This window comes from Sorex fumeus, unplaced genomic scaffold (genome assembly GCF_029834395.1).
Source record: "Sorex fumeus unplaced genomic scaffold, SorFum_2.1 ptg000187l, whole genome shotgun sequence".
Lineage (NCBI taxonomy): Eukaryota > Metazoa > Chordata > Mammalia > Eulipotyphla > Soricidae > Sorex > Sorex fumeus.
In genome coordinates, this window is record NW_026606244.1 from 1,028,263 (window position 1) to 1,044,373 (window position 16,111).

The 16,111-nt window shown below is 51.3% G+C and overlaps 1 protein-coding gene across 4 annotated transcripts in view; it reads right to left on the reverse strand.

Moving 5' to 3' along the window:
* EBF1 (EBF transcription factor 1) overlaps nucleotides 1-16,111 on the reverse strand; it is a 400,167-nt gene that overhangs the window by 88,022 nt on the left and 296,034 nt on the right. For 2 of the 4 annotated variants that reach the window (XM_056107979.1, XM_056107977.1), the window contains exon 9: nucleotides 5,779-5,909. In XM_056107979.1, coding sequence (XP_055963954.1) covers nucleotides 5,779-5,909 — 131 coding nt within the window. Of the gene's footprint in view, nucleotides 1-5,778; nucleotides 5,913-16,111 lie in introns of all 4 variants that reach the window. The other 2 variants (XM_056107978.1, XM_056107976.1) reach the window with 1 other exon arrangement.

Sequence of the window (16,111 nt, forward strand, 5' to 3'; positions counted from 1 at the left end):
AACCCTCACATGTTGACCCGTCAAGTCACCGGAGATGGAGGCTGGGGTGAGGGCCAAGGGTGAAGGGGACCCAGTGGACAGTGGGCAGGGATTCTGAGAATGCGGCTGTCGGGGTGCTGTGGTAGCTGACATCCTTTATATTTTCCTTTTTGGGTCACACCCGGTGATGCTCAGGGGTGACTCCTGGTCCTGCACTCAGGAATTACTCCTGGCAGTGCTCAGGGAACCCTATGGGTTGCTGGGGATCGTACCCGGGTTGGCCGCATGCCAGGCAAATGCCCTACCCACCGTTCTCTCGCTCCAGCCCCTCCCCCCCAGTAGTTGACATCTGAAATGAGATCGGAACCTGCGGATCAGAACCTGCCGTTCTAAAACAGACGCCGTGCTGTAAACCAATCTTACATCCCATTGATCCACTGATCCACCGGCCCCCAGCTTCCAACATGTGGATCCCAGCAGCCAAATTCCAAGCGAGCCAAGTTGCTTCATGGCCCCCGGAACGATATTTCCCCACTTTCGACCCAACCCTCCCATCTCTGGGAATGCCGCAGAGGAGAAACATTCCTCTGTGCGGACACGGCAATTAGCCATGTGAGGCTAATTGGTTCGAACGGTGATGCCCAGCCACCTTTAAATAGCACTGTCCTACCAAATCCCCTGGGCGTGGTGAGCCCAGGGCGCCCTGACTGGAACCAGATGCTGAGGACGAGAGGAACTGTGTTCAAAGCCTCACCGCGCTCAAGAACCGTGGCCCCCAACATTCCTGGTCTGATCTGCATAAGCCTGCAAATATTTCAGATGCTCTCCTCCTTTCTGCTGGGGCCCCATCACTTCATCACTGGATTTCAGGATTCTGCCTCATTAACATAGAATCCAACAGAGCCGTGGCAGCCTGGCCAATAGGACTTTTTTTTTTTTTTTTTTTTTTTTGCATTTGGGCCACATCAGGTGGTGCTCAGGGCTGACTCCTGGCTCTGCACTCAGGAGTTACTCCTGCTGGTGCTTGGGGGGCCTTTAGGATGCTGGGAATCGAACCTCGGCTGGCCTCGTGCAAAGCAAATGCCCTACTTGCTGTGCTATCACTCCAGTCCCACCCAGAACTTCTTCTTTTTTCAGGCGACTTCTCAATGAAAAGGGATTCTGGGATTCTGGGGTTACCAAAGTCCCAAGCCCCCATTTTTAGGTACCCAGAGCATGACGGTACTGTGCATCCCTGCCAAGGCCCAGAACAAGGACATGCGGGTTTTGTTGGATTCGTCATTCCCCACACATATGAAGACAAACCTGTGTCTCCTGCGGGGAGGGGGTGACTACTGAGAGCCCCAAGAACTAGTTCAACCCACACAAATATCTGGAAGGTAAACAGAGTGACACGGTGGCACAAAGACTCAGTCTAGATCAGACACGTAAGTTTGGCGAGCTTCTCCGTGGGGGAAACTGAGGTCCAGAGACCAAGCTGGATGGAAGTGTCGATCCTGGGAGAGGAGGGTGCAGTGGACACGTAGGCCACCTGCCTGGCTCCTGGTCACTCTACCATCACTTTGTCCAGAAGGACACAGCAGTTGCTCCCAGGTTTCAGGGACCCTGGTGCAGAGATCCAGCTGTGTAGAGGTGGCTCGGGCCGGCTTATGTGACACGTGATGGTCTGTTCCTCACCACTGGCTTGAGAACCTTCTCAGCTGCCAACACTGAGTGATGAAACTATGAGATGCTCCTGTCAGCTGCACGGGAGCAAATAGTGACCCCCCAAAGCCTAGGCCGAACCTAGCGTGGTAACCCCCAGAGCGGGCCAATCCTCCCTGAGCCCAGGGCAATTCAGAGGGAGACTTGGAGATAACCACCAGCCCACCTCCATGGTGGAAAAATGGAAATAAACCAGTCCTGCCCCCAGCATGCCTCTGGCCGAGGAAACATTCCCATGTGCAACCTTAGCTCGAACCCACCCCGGGTTTTCCCTGGCTTTGCTCCCTAAAGCCCCCCGAGTATCCGTGCAAGTCTTTGGGGGTATGGTAAGGTGTCTGGGAGGACCCACAAAAATAGGGTGTGTTGTGGAAAGAGAGGAAGAACGGGGCAAGAAACGAGGAGGAAGAGAAGAAGCAGAGCGGGCCTGCTGAATTCCGGAGGAAGCCGCAGCCTTCAGCCCCAACTTGGGGACTGTGCAGGAAGCGAGCTAGCGAGCCAGGAGCCCCCAAGAGCGAGCAGGCACCCCCGTCCCCTCGCCCCAGGCCTCGGGGGTCATCAGAGAACTCAGCTCTGCTGCTGCTCCTTTGCCAAAAGGGGGAGGAAGAGCGCAGAGGAGGGCAAATTAAGCCAGCCCTATTTTCTCGGGCTCTCTTTAAAATTCTCAAGCTAAAAAAAGACTCCGAGTAACAGCCCTGGCTGCTAATCTCACCAGCCCCGTCGCTCCTGGTGCTCTGGGCCACGGGTGTGAGGAAGCAGAGAAGAAATAAATGGGTGTGGGCCGCGAGGGAGAGATGCCGGGTCTCAGAGATGGCAGCCTTGAGTGTACAAGAGGGCCCAGGCACAGGGAGAGAGAAAGGGGGGGGGGGAGAGGGGGGAGAGAGAGAGAAAGAGGGAGAGAGGGAAAGAGAGAGGGAGAGAGAGAGGGAGAGAGAAAGAGAAGAGTGAAAGAGAGGGAGAGTGAGAAGGGAGGAAGGGGGGGAAGAGAGGGGAGAAAGAGAGGGAGGGAGAGAGAGAGGAACAACAAGAAGGATGAAAGAGAGAGGGAGAGAGAGAAGGAAGAAAGAGGGAGAGAGAGGAGAGAAAGAGGGAGAAAGGGAGAGAGAGGGAGAAAGAGGGAGAGAGAGGGGAGAGAAAAAGGGAAAGAGAAAGGGAGGGAGTTGAGTGGGGTCGGGCCTGGAGACGAGGGTCACCATCGTGCCCACAGTCACCTGGGGAGATGCGGGAAGGGCCTCCCTCTGCCCCACGTCCACACTGGGCCTGACAGACAGTTCTGGGCTCCTGGCCTCTCCCCGGGGTGCACTGACCCAGCTGGGAGGGGCTGTGCCTGTCAGGATGTGACCTGGAGGCTGACGAGGCTGGTGTGGTCAAACCCGAGGACCCACTACGTGCCGGCCGACGCAGGGGCTCCCACTGAGGGCTCTGAATCCACGTCTCCCTCGTGGGCACTGAGCAGTGGGCACACTTCCTCGGGCAGCAGCGTGGGATGAACACGTGTCCCCAGATGCCTGCTCGGAGCCCACAGAGCCGAGTTCCCTGGGACAGAAGCTGGCTTTCCTCCCGCTGCTCGAGGCCACCTCCCCCTTGGGCCAGCGGAGGAGGGCACTGTGTCCCTCCCCTCCTCCCGCACAAGTTTCTGCCTGCTGGGATGGAGGGCGCTGAGCTGACTGCAGATGACCAAAAAGCAGTGGCACAACTGACCACGCCTTTCACAGGCCACCTGGCTCACTGGACACGCCGCTCCTGCCCACCATGACCCCACGTCGGCCCCCTCAGGAACTCGATGCTTCTTTTTCTTTATTTTTTCTTTTCTTTTCTTCTCTATCTCTTTCTTTCTTCCTTCTCTTTCTTCCTTTACTTCCTTTCTTTCCTCTCTTCCTTCATCTTTCTTTTTTCTTTCTTCCTTTCCTTTCTTCATTTTTTCTTCCTTCCTTCCTTTCCTTCCTTTCTTTTTCTTCCTTCCTTTCATCCTTTCCTCCCTTCCCTCATCTTTTTTCTTTCTTCCTTTCTTCATTTTCTTCCTTTCTTCCTTTCTTTCCTTCCTTTCCTCCCTTCCTTCATCTTTTTTCTTTCTTCCTTTCCTTTCTTCCTTCAATTTCTTCCTTACTACCTTCCTTTCCCTACCTCCCTTCTTTCCTTCCCCTCTCTCTCTCTCTCTCTCTCTCTCTCTCTCTCTCTCTGTCTCTCTCTCTCTGTCTCTCTTTCTTCCTTCCTTTCTGTTTTGGGACCACACCCAGCGATGCTCAGGAATTACTCCTCACTCTGCACTTGGGAATTATTCCTGGCAGAGCTCAGGGGAACATTTTGGGATGCCCGGATTTAAACCCTGGTTAGCTGTATATAAGGCAAGGGCATTGTACTATTGCTCCGTTCTCACCAGGGGCTTATTTCAGGGTTGAAAACCCACACGGTGCAAACCCCAACACCCATGCTCTAACTACACTCTGCCGGGCAGGTTCCCCGCTTTCCTCACCAGTGATGGAGCCCTCACGGGAGTAAAACAAGTAGCACCCCCTGCCCCCAGAGCCCTCACGAGGGGTCGCGGGTGATTTTACTGTGAATCACAGTGGCACTCTGCCAAGTCTCGGCCCACTCGGTGGAAGCGTCCAGACAGCCTGATCCTGACCCAGTTCCAGTCATGAGCAATTGAAGCAGGATTAGAATACACGGGGGGTGGGGGACTGGGGGTCGTTGCAAGTCTCACCCTCCCCAGCATCAGGACTATGGTGATACAGGAGGCCCCGGGACAGTGCTCTGCCCACGCCCCAGAGGGTGGACAGGCATCACGGAAGAAATGTCCAACTGCTGACAGGAACCAGCTGCCCTGTGGGGTCCCCTCAAGAAGAGTCAAAGTGGACTGATGCCCCCTTGGGCAGTGCCTGCCCATGTTCTCACCATCCCCACCCAGAAGGACAGGGGAGGATTGGGTGGGACCGAGCAGGGCTTGGCCAGGCCCTGGAAGCCCCTGGGATAAATCTAAGTTAGAAAATAGCTACTCCTGGGGCCGGAGCGCGAGGACAGCGGGGAGGGCCTCTCGCCTGGCACGCGGCTGACCTGGGCTCCATCCCCAGCATCCCCATAGGGTCTCCCGAGCATCACCGTCAGGAGTGATTCCTGAGCCAGGAGCAAGCCCTGAGCGTTGCTGGGTGTGGCCTCTAAACCAAACCAAAGTGACAGGGCCCCTAAATGTGCCCCCAAGCAGGGCAAGAACCTGGGGCATCTTCCAGTAGGATACAGACAGAGTCTGATGCCCGGAGCCCCCTCTTGGCAGGGACATGGTGGGGGTATGCCAGAAGCCCCCGAAAGCAGGGCTGGAGGTGTTGAAGGCAGAGTGAGCATGGTTGGGGGTCCCCACAGCCCTGGAGGTGGGCAACTGCTGCTTCCACGATGTTCCCACACCCCTGCCTTGCCAACGAGGAGGGGCTGCATCACTGCAGGGTGCTCCCTCCCTCCTCCAGTGTGTGTTGGGGGGACACACAGCACACTCGGCTCCCACCAGGACCACTATCTGCCAGGCGCCCCCCACCCCGTGCCCCTGAGAGGCACCCACATATCAGGGCCACACCCCCCCTGCACAGAGCTTCCCCGACAGACTCCACCAACACCCCACCCTGCCCCGCTCAGGTTCCAGGCCCGGGTGCCATTCACGTACTCCAGTACTTTGCCCTCCCCTCACCTATCCCCAACCTCTCTGCCAGGGCAAACCCAAGGGCATCACATCATAGACACTTGGGGGGAAGGGGGTGCCTGCAACCAGGAGACAAAAGTTACTCCAGTCCAAAGAGCCATGCCCTGACACCCAACACCTTCATGTTTATTTTTTCAATTTTTTTTTTTTTGCTTTTTTGGGTCACACCCGGCGATGCTCAGGGGGAACTCCTGGTTCTGCACTCAGGAATTACTCCTGGCGGTGCTTGGGGGACCCTGTGGGATGGCGGGGATTGAACCCGGGTCGGCCGCATGCAAGGCAAATGCCCTCCCCACTGTGCTATTACTCCAGCCTGATGCCTTCACGCTCACCAACCCAACCACCCCGGCAGTATGACGGACATCCATAGAAAACCCGCCGTGGGATGGCCGCATGCCCGCAGTTCCTACCTCGCTCCAGACCAGCATGGTACCGAATATGACCTGCAGCCCGTCGAAGAAGTTGTCGCCGATGATGATGACCGTGGCCCCGCCCGTCGTCCAGCCTTCGCTCGGGCTGATGGCTTTGATACACGGCGTTGCTGCTTTTCAACACACATGGAAAAGAGAAGAAGTCGGCCGTTAGAACCCAGCCCTCGAGACGGGAGGCTTGCGAACAAGAGGACCGAGGGAAAAACCAAAGCAAACCATCTTCTAGCTTTACACTAACAGCAAGTTCCTCAAAATCTCAGCGCTCCCTAGCCCGGGACCCCCAGGTGCGGTCTCTCCCTCCACTTCTGGGAAGTGTTATTTTTCCTCCTCTCTCTTGAGATGCATTTTCGCACCCAGATGGCTTTTTTCTTTTTCTTATTGAATCACCATGAGATACATGTTGTCATGTTTGAGTTTCAGTCATACAATGATCAAACACCCATCCCTCCGCCAGTGCACTCTCCACCACCAATGTCCCCAGTATCCCCCCATCCCACCCCTCCCCCTGCCTCCATGGCAATTTCCCCCATACTCTCTCTCTATTTGGGGGCATTATAGTTTGCAGTACAGAGAGGCTATCACATTTGGTCCTTTATCTACTTTCAGCACACATCTCCCATCCCGAGCGATCCCTCCAACCATCGTTAGTGATCCCTTCTCTATTCCAGCTGCCTTCTCCCCCAGCTCATGAGGCAGGCTTCCAACTCTGGGGCAATCTTCCTGGCCCTTGTCTCTACTGTCCTTGGGTGTCACTCTCATATTATTTTATACTCCACAAATGAGTGCAGTCATCCTATGTCTATCTCTCTCTGACTCATTTCACTTAGCATGATACTCTCCATGATCATCCACTTATAAGCAAATTTCATGACTTCATCTCTCCTAACAGCTGCATAGTATTCCATCGTATAGATGTACCAAAGTTTCTTTAACCAGTCGACTATTCTTGGGGACTCGGGTTGTTTCCAGATTTTGGCTACTGTGAACAGTGCTGCAGTGAACATACAGGTGCAAATGTTATTTCTACTGTGATTTTTTTGTACCCTCGAGATATATTCCCAAAAGTGATACAGCAGGGTCATATGAAAGCTCAATTTCTAGTTTTTGGAAGGAATGTCCATATTGTTTTCCAAAAAGGCTGGACCAGTCGGCATTCCCACCAACAATGAAACAGAGTCCCTTTCTCCCCACACCAGATCGCTTTCGAGCCACAGCATTAAGACACAGAAGCAAAATTTAATTTCTTAACTGCCAGAGATGACAGAGAACAGAGGTGGCATCTCAAAAGATGCCTGCGGGCTCAGAGGCATCCAAATAGAGCCCGGGTTGGTACCTCTTGAAAAGAAAAACCCATCAAGTCTGAGATACACGTTTTCTTTCTTTCTTTTTTTATTTAAATCTCCTCAGAATGCTTTGCAGTTTTGTTTTTTTGTTTTTTGTTTTATTTTTATTGAACCACCGTCAGATAGTTACAAGCTTTCATGTTTGGGTTATAATCACACAATGATCAAACACCATTCCCTCCACCAGTGCACATCCCCCACCACCAATATCCCCGGTATAACCCCACTTTCCCACCCTCCCTCTGCCTCCATGGCAGACATGATTCGCCATAATCTCTCTCTACTTTGGGGCATTATGGTTTGCAATACAGACCCTGAGAGGTTATCATGTTTCGTCCTTTATCTACTTTCTGCACACATCTCCCATCCCGAATGATTCCTCCAGCCATCATTTTCTTAGTGATCCCTTCTCTATTCCTGCTGCCTTCTCCCCTTTGCTCATAGAGGCAAGCCGCCAGCTATGGAGCAATCTATCCATCCCGTAGAAATACAAATGGGCAGTGAGGGGCAGGGGGAAATCGGAAAATCAAGAAAGAGGAAATTTTGGCAGGGAAAATCAGCCTGGGTGCATGCCTTCCCTCTGGAGCAGCAACGATGAGAAACGCTTCTCATGACATATCACAGACACTGTTGTAAGCAAATGCCAAGGCCTCAGGCATCTCAGGCATGAGGAGAGAAAACGAAAGTTTGTCAAAAGTTCCCTAAGCACCCAAAGCTGACAACCGAGTATCAGAGCCTGTAAGAGCACCAGCTGATATTAGTGAAATAAAAACTGCCTCCCCCTCAAAAAAAATAATAATAAACACTTGTAACTGACTGAACTTTTGTCAGATTTGGCAAAATGTCATCCTTTCACTTTTGCAACAAGAAAAGATTAAGGTTGGTCTGATGGGACCAGTGTGAAGGATGGAGTTTGAGTTGCATTCAAATTCATCTTACAAAAAAAAAGCACTGAGAACATTGAAAATATCCAAACTAAACATTTCAGGTTGGCTGAACTCAGCAAAGCATTTGCAGTGAAAACTGGGCCTTTTCTCTCCTCCACTTTCTTTCCCAAACAAAATAATTCACCAAGAAAATGCAAGTGATTCATGACTAAAATGTCTGGACCAACTTCAATTCCACATGAAGGCAGTGATGAGCCTTTAGCAGGCGTTGGTCTTGGTCCTAAAAAGACTTTTTAACTTAAATGCAAAAAACAAAAACCAAAAGATTCAGTGCATGATTGATGATTGAGAATTCCCAAATCAGTGGCAGAAGATGATGCATGATTCCAAGCGATTTACAAGAAAAATAAACCGTACTTAACAACTCTATAAAAATCTGGAGAATTGAAGCGGTCTGGGGGAAGTTCTAGCTCATGTCTCTAAAAATCCTAATCCTTCCCTTCTACCTCAGGGGACTGAGGGTGGCGGGAAGATGCTACTGGGGATCCAGGGACTTCTGTGTCGGCATCACATCTCATGTGGTCCTGATGCGAGGTGAGGTCCGGCCACATTAGGTGCATCTGTGTCTGTAAGGATGCTGCTACAGGGTCGGCATGCAGCCCGCCCGCTTTGCTCTCGGCCTTTCCCTTTTCTCTTCAGGTGTGATTTGCAGAGCTCAGAGGCACGTGTGCCTGTCTGCCTGTGCCTGTCTGTGTGCGTGTGTTTGCATGTATGTGCCTCTCCATGTGTGGAGGTGCCTGCCTGTGTGAGTGCCCTCCTGTGAGCGTGACTGCCTCTTTCCACTTCCCAGGTACGACCAGGGAAAGCGACCAAATGGCTTTGGGTTCTAGAAGCAACATCTAGGAAATAGCAGAGGGAAGAAAGCTTCAAGTCCCTGGTTTTAAGGTTTTGTTTTGTTTTGTTTTGGTTGGGGGCTACGCCCGGTGGTGCTCAGGGGTTACTCCTAGCTCTGCACTCAGGGATCACTCCTGGCAGGTTTGGGGGACTGACCATATGAGGTGACCATTGGGGGATCAAACCTGGACTGGCCACGTGCAAGGAAATACCCTACCTGCTGGACTATTGCTTCAGCCCCCAGATTGTACTTTTTTGGAGCAATCTGATGCCATCATCCCTAACTACTATCACTACTAATACAATAAGTACGACTACTACAACAACTATTGTAAGTAGGACATCAATAACTACTACCACTCTACTACCACTCTAAGTACTAAAAGAACTAGCACTATCCTAAGTACAACTACCATTATAGCAAACCACCATGCTGCTCTAACAACTATAATTCTATAACAACTACTACTATACAATTAATACAAGTACTACAGCTACTATGTCACTGTCACTGTCCTCCTGTTGTTCATCGATTTTCTCGAGAGGGCCCAGCAACGTATCCCTCGTGAGACTTTGTTGTTACTGTGTTTGGCATATCATATTGAATACGTCACGGGGATCTTGCCAGGCTTTGCCGTGTGGGCGAGATACTCTCGGTAGCTTGCTGGGCTCTCCGAGAGGGGTGGAGGAATCCAACTCGGGTTGGCCATGTTGGCTGCACGCAAGGCAAACGCCTTACCGCTGTGCTATCGCTCTAACCCACAGCTACTATATAACTACTATTACATAACTACAGTGTGACTGTAACATCTATAGCAACTACTACTACAATTGCTATTCTAAGCATTACAACTATTAAAATGACTGCTATGACAATTACTACTATAACTACTACAGCTACTATTATAATTACTACTATGAGTACTGCAAGTACTTCTGTAACAAACTACTACATTTTCTCTATAAGCACTACAGCTACTACTATAAGTGCTACAACTACTATTATAACTACTACAACCACTAAAATGACTGCTACCACAACTACTACTATAAGTACTATAACAACTAGTATAATGCTATAACGACTACTAGGACTACTATTGATGCTCTAACTACTAGCATTACTGTCACCCCAACAGCTTCTACTATGACTACTGCCACTCCTGCTCCTTCCCAGACGCTGGCAGTGCCAAGGGACCCTTCCCTCTTCTTCTAGGGTCAGATTTCTCAGAATGTGTTTCTCTTCCTGAGGTCTGCAGGAGGCAGAGGGGAGTCGTAAGAGGCTGTGATGGGCCCCCAGCTACCACACCCAGTGGCACAGAGAGGGAAAGATTCCCGAGGGGCGTCTCCATGGAAATATGGGCAGGGGCACTTGACTCCAAACCATTTCCACTGGCAAATTCTTGATTGAACTGAAAAAGATGCTTTCTTGTTTACCGGTTCCGATTTCCACAGCTCATTAAAAATAAAAGTTGGGGGTTAGGGGTTATTAGGGATTTTGGGGGGGATGCTCTCTCTCCTCTCTCTCTCTCTCTCTCTTTTTGTTTTCCTTTTACCTTCCCTTCTACCCCACCCCTACCGTCACCAAAGTGGAGGAGATTTTCCTTCCTTCCAACTCTGACAATAACGTGATTACCCCACCACAGTTTAGCATAATGGCTCTGAAATGCTCTTGGCACATTGCAGAGTTGAAGTGGAAATTATTAGGTAGCTCTTCTTTGTTAGAATAATGATCACTCCACAAATAAAAGCTCTTCTCCCCAAGGTACTGCGAGGCACAAAATGCTAATTCTGAAGATGGTGTGTGCGCTTTTATTAAATATTACTCTGCCCTGCCTGTGAGTGCGCCTCTGCTCTGATTGTTTTATGAGCACCGTGTTAATGTCATTCCCATCCCGCGAGCAGCAGGCCCACATCTTAGCGTTTGTCTGAGAGTTGATCAAAGGCCACGTGCTGGGGGAATTGCTGAGAAAACACGGACAAGCGATAAAAATCTAACAGATTAATTGGTTTAAATTTCATTTCAGGGTGTTGAACTTTGGCTCGGGACTCTAATACTACACCGTGAGTCAGGGCCTAATTACCAGATTTCCAATTTGCTTCTGAACAATGGCCGTGGTGAGAAGGAAAAGGGAGGGAAGAAGGGAGGGGGGACGGTGGGGAGTGGGGGGGGGCGGTGTGGAGAGAAAGAAGCGTTCAGCCTCGGGTGCCATTTAACATGCTAGTGTCCTGTGAGCAGACAATGGCACCCGACCACTCACCCTGGCCAGCTAATGCCCCTGGTGCATGGTGAGTCACTCGGCAGCCTGAGACATCCTCCCTCCCAGAGTCAGCTAGACCTCGAGTCCTGGGCCCACCTTCCGAGCAGGGGTGGGGTGGGTGGGTGCAGGGGACCCTGTTTCACACCAGCATTAACGGGTGGCCTCGGGAATAAGGGTTAATTTAGCTCTGAGGTGAGTTAGTGACCTGACCAGTCAGCAGCAGTGGCCCGGGGCTGTTCTTAGCCTCTGAAACCTCTTCCTGCCCTGATCAATACCTCTCTGCTTCAGGGGCAGAGATGCCCTGGGGGGCCCACCCTGGTCACCAGCAGCACCAGCCCTCTGTCTCACCCCCACCCCACCCCCACTGCCACCCCAAGGTCACTCTGGCATCAGCTGAGTCCCGTCGAGGAGGCCTGGTCAGGACCTTTGCTCCCTGCAGTGCTCACAGACTCCATCAGGAGCAAAAAAACTCAGTGGAGAACTGATGGGGCTAGAACTGTCTGCATCCCACTTGCAATCGCAAGATGAAACCCACCCACCATTGAGTGAACCCGAGGTCTTTGCCATTTCTATAGTGTTTGGCATGCGAACGAGCTATAACCGCCCCCCCTCCTCCCCTGCCTCTTGCTGTCATGGGTTATCCAGAACTTTTGATGAAGGAGCATTTTCTCCAGAGCCCATTGCCGATGGTCAGAATGGCGGCCAAGATGTGGGCACTGGCTCTCCCTGCCCCCATTCTGGGGTTCAGCCAAAGCGCCTGAACTCAGCCTGTTCTATTGGCTGGGAACCCAGGACCCCATAAAACCCTGTGTCCCTGTGTATGACTAAACTGGGTTAGGCTGCAGGGACTTATGGGGGCACCAGGTCCCCCATGCTGGACTTGGGGACCCCAACACCTATTCTTGCTGTCAAGTCCCAGAGAGAAGGACGCATTCATGCTCATTTGATTTTCATCTTTGGAAAAGGATGGTCTTTGCACCCAGGCAAGAGTGCCACACTGTTCTAACCGTGCACACCCGGAGTGATCAGGAAGCTTCCGAAACAGCCTCTGAGCTGTCCTGGCACCTGGGCCCTTTTCACAGACTGCAGGCCAAATGCACCGGGTGTCTGCCGGTGTCCTGCCTTGCGTGCCCCAGTGGCCACTGTCGGCCCGGCTGGTGGGCTCAGAAACCAGACCCTTTCTCGCATCTCATCACAGATTGCGCTGCTGGCAGGGAAACATTCCCGGGAGCTTCCAACGAGTGAGGGCGAAAGAGACGGTAACGTATTCTGAGCTGATGTCACATCCGTCCCTTCCCAAGCAAGACCCGCCCAGGGGTCTCCTTCTGCCTGGAATGAAGCTCAGTGGCAATCTTTGCAGGAAAGAGGAATTGACTTGAGTATTACTGCCCCAATTTCTGAGGCTCAACCAAAGCGCCTGAACTCAGCCTGCTCTATAGGGTGGGAACCCAGGCCCCCATAGAACCCTGCCCCTGTGTTTGCTTGAATCGGGTTAGGCTGCAGGGACTTATGGGGGCACCAGGTCTCCCCTGCTGGACTTGGGACCCCAACACCTATTCTTGCTGTAGAGTCCCAGCGATTGTTTTGTCTGGGTTTCTTCTGAATGAAAGGATTGCTTTACTGGCCAAGGAGCACCTACATGGTGGTTATGGGGTTGACAAGTCACACAGTCAGCGGCTGGGAGAGGAGGGGAGGGCAGAGGGAAGTCTGGCCTAAGACCCACCCACTCTGGGGACCCCGCAGAAAGCTGCAGAGGCTCCAATGCTGACAGAACAGCTAAACTTTACCAGTGTATCAGTGAGGGGACACACATATCACACACACACACACACACACACACACACACACACACATACACACATACAACCTTGTGCTTTAACTTCAATTTCTTTCTGCTTATTTTTTCCTCAGTAATTGCTTTATGCAGTTAAGCATTTTATTATTTATTAGGATTTTTATTTCCCTTTGTTGTTACACATTGACATATCAGAGCCAATGTGCTAGCAAATCTACATGTGATTTGGCCAAGAATAACATATTATAGACGCAAAAAGGTCAGTGTGTGTGTGTGTGTGTGTGTGCTTGTGTGTGTGTGCGTGCGCGCGCATGCCTATGTGTGTGTGATGGTACATTTGTCACCCTGAAGAGAAATGTAACCCATGATCTAGCGGTTTCTCAACACCAGCAGCAATTAAATCTATTAAATATTAAATGAGGACTTTTGAGAGTTTCAAGTGTTTTTTTTTCTCCCTCTATTTCAAAGTGACTCTGTTTGGCAAGAGAACCCTTTGCTTTGACAACACTAATGGTTTCACTGAGGCGGAGCAAAGGAAGAATTCCCAGTCACTAGATGGAGGCGTTGATCCGACCGTGCACCTTCCCCGGGCAGGGCTTAACCTAGCGGGCTATCGAGGTGCGGCTAAACTTAGCGCGCTAGCTCAGTCCCAAACTATGCCCTGGGCTAAATATAGAGCCAGCCCAAATTGTACCGACTTCCTGTTTATTCTGCAGCCTTCTTATTCTATTCTGAATGAGCACAATTCCTCGGCAATCAGTGGACGGACAAAGTCAGAAACGGAACAGAAGTCCTGGGGCACAACTGGAATGCCATGGGGCTCGGGGCACGCCTCTGGGTTTCGCAGTCTGTCTGTCTGTCTGCGAGCCAGAACTCTGGGCAGGTTCTCAGAGTTATTTCACATGTGAGCAAGTTAAAAAAAAAATTGACATTTTGATGTATCTGTGACTTCGAATTGCATTTGCCAGAGCTGTTGAAGGCGTTTTTATTTAATGACACCCAACTGGCATTGTTTCATAATATGCAAAAAATTGTTTGTTAAAAACACGTGGGAAGCTCGAGATCGCGAGGAGGAAGTGAGGCTGTGCTGTTTCCACCTCGCAGTGCGTTTGCCAAATCCCAAAATGAAAATGCGCCGGTATTACTCCTGAAGCAGCTCGCAGCCACCAGTGCTAGACACTGTTCTTTCCTTTCTTCCATTCCCCTGCTCAGGGACAACTACCCACCACACCGTGGGAAGTAATGAGGTGGGGTGGGGATGGGAAAACTCTCAAAACTCTCCAAGGAAGTATTCCTGGATCCGATGTTGTAAGTTCACTGGCCGCAGTCACACAACAGGTAAAATGACTCTTCTCCACTCAGTAAGAACTTTCCCATACAGTGTTATCGCCAACCCAATTCGCCTTCCTATCCCGTGATGAGAAAACCGCTAGACATCCCAGCCAAGGAGAGAAAGCAAAATAAAAAATATTGCGCCCAAAGTGGGTGCCTGATATGAGGAAAGGAGGGGAAAATTTTTAGGTTAAAAAAAGAGGGAGAAAAATTTTAAATTGTGACTGTTTCTTCTGGGGGAAAAACTCACAAGTCTTTATTTGCCAATGTCTTCCTGGGCCTGGAAAATCAAGTGAGATCTGAGCAAGTCTCGTGGAAAATCTATGACGTTAATCTTGGCTGGAGCCGCGGTAGTAACAGGCCTTGAATGTGTGCGCCGGATTATCCAGATGGCCATACAGGAATCGGCATGATAGGATTAGACCTTTATGCTGCGCCCTGCTCCATCTGTTAGCAGGGGCTGCTCTGTGCTTATCTGAATATGAATTTTCAGCCTCCTTGGGACTCGGGGCCGCACTGAATTCGGCATTGAAGCCTGGAGATGCGGTTAGATAATCTCACACATCATTCGTCTCTGTGGAGAACAGCTTGGGTCTTTTTTTTTTTTTTCTAGAGAACGTTTTCAATCTGACTTTTAGGGAGAAGGAATTGGGAAGGATGCAAAAAGAAAAAAATATCTGGAACTTTTTTATTTTGGTGAGTGGATTTTTTTCCCCCTGCTTCTGACTGAAGTCTAGAGCCTGTTCACTGTGTCATAGGAAGGGACTGGTTTTCCCGAGAGAGAGGAAAGAAAGGCGCTGTGCCCTGTGCAGATATGGAGATTTCCAGAAGGGCGAGTGACCCAAGCAGAAGGGCCCTGATGAGTACTCGACATGTCTTTCTCCACTCCTGAAGTAGAGACGTGAGAGCGGGATAAGCCTCAGTGCCCAGAGCAAAGATGGGATTGGAAACCAGTGATAAATCAATACATCGGGGTGGGGGTAGGGGTGGAAAGGGAGAGGGTGAAGTTTGCCACCCGCCTATGAGATGAGCAATGCCCTCACTGTCAGCAGGCTTCCTGCGGTCATTGGGAGGGGCCATGCTGGCTGGGTCCAAGTGGTCATCTGAGCACGGCCCCCCCTCAACTCTCATCCACACAGGGAAAACGGAAACCCCACTTGTGACAGAGACGGTTTGATGCCGAAAGTTGCGATGTCCACAACCAGGAGACAGCTAAGTGACTCGTCTCTCGGAGGGCAAATGTCAGGGCGGAGGCTGGTGGGCAAGTACTAGGGGTCCCCACTGGGGGGGGGGGGCACAGGAAAGAGGATCTCTGGCTGCTGGGCAGAGCCAAGACGCCAGCCAGTGGCCCCCAGCACTGAACCAACCGCCAGGCCCAGCAGATGGACTATCAACAGGATGGGCCCTGGCCCCATTAAACACTGCTCGGGAAGCTTCCCTCAAATATTGTTTTTTTTTTTTAAAAAAAAGGTCAGAGACCAGAAAGATAATACAGCCGGTAGGTTGCTTGCCTTGCATGCAACTGACCCGGATTGGATCTCCAGTGACCCACCAGGAGTGATCCGTGAGTGCAGACCCAGGACCCAGGAGTCAGCCCTGAGCACCACTGGGTGTGTCCCCCTCCCCCCCCCCCACAAAAAAAGCAAAAAAAAACCCCACCAATATGAGTTACCATTTCCTGTATCCTCCACACTGCGGGCACCGGGCTAAGCATGCCTTATTTCTAGCTCCATCCACAAGGGACTCAGAACCCAAAGCTCACAAATGGGCCGGGAAAGTGCATAGCCTGGCAGGAGGGAG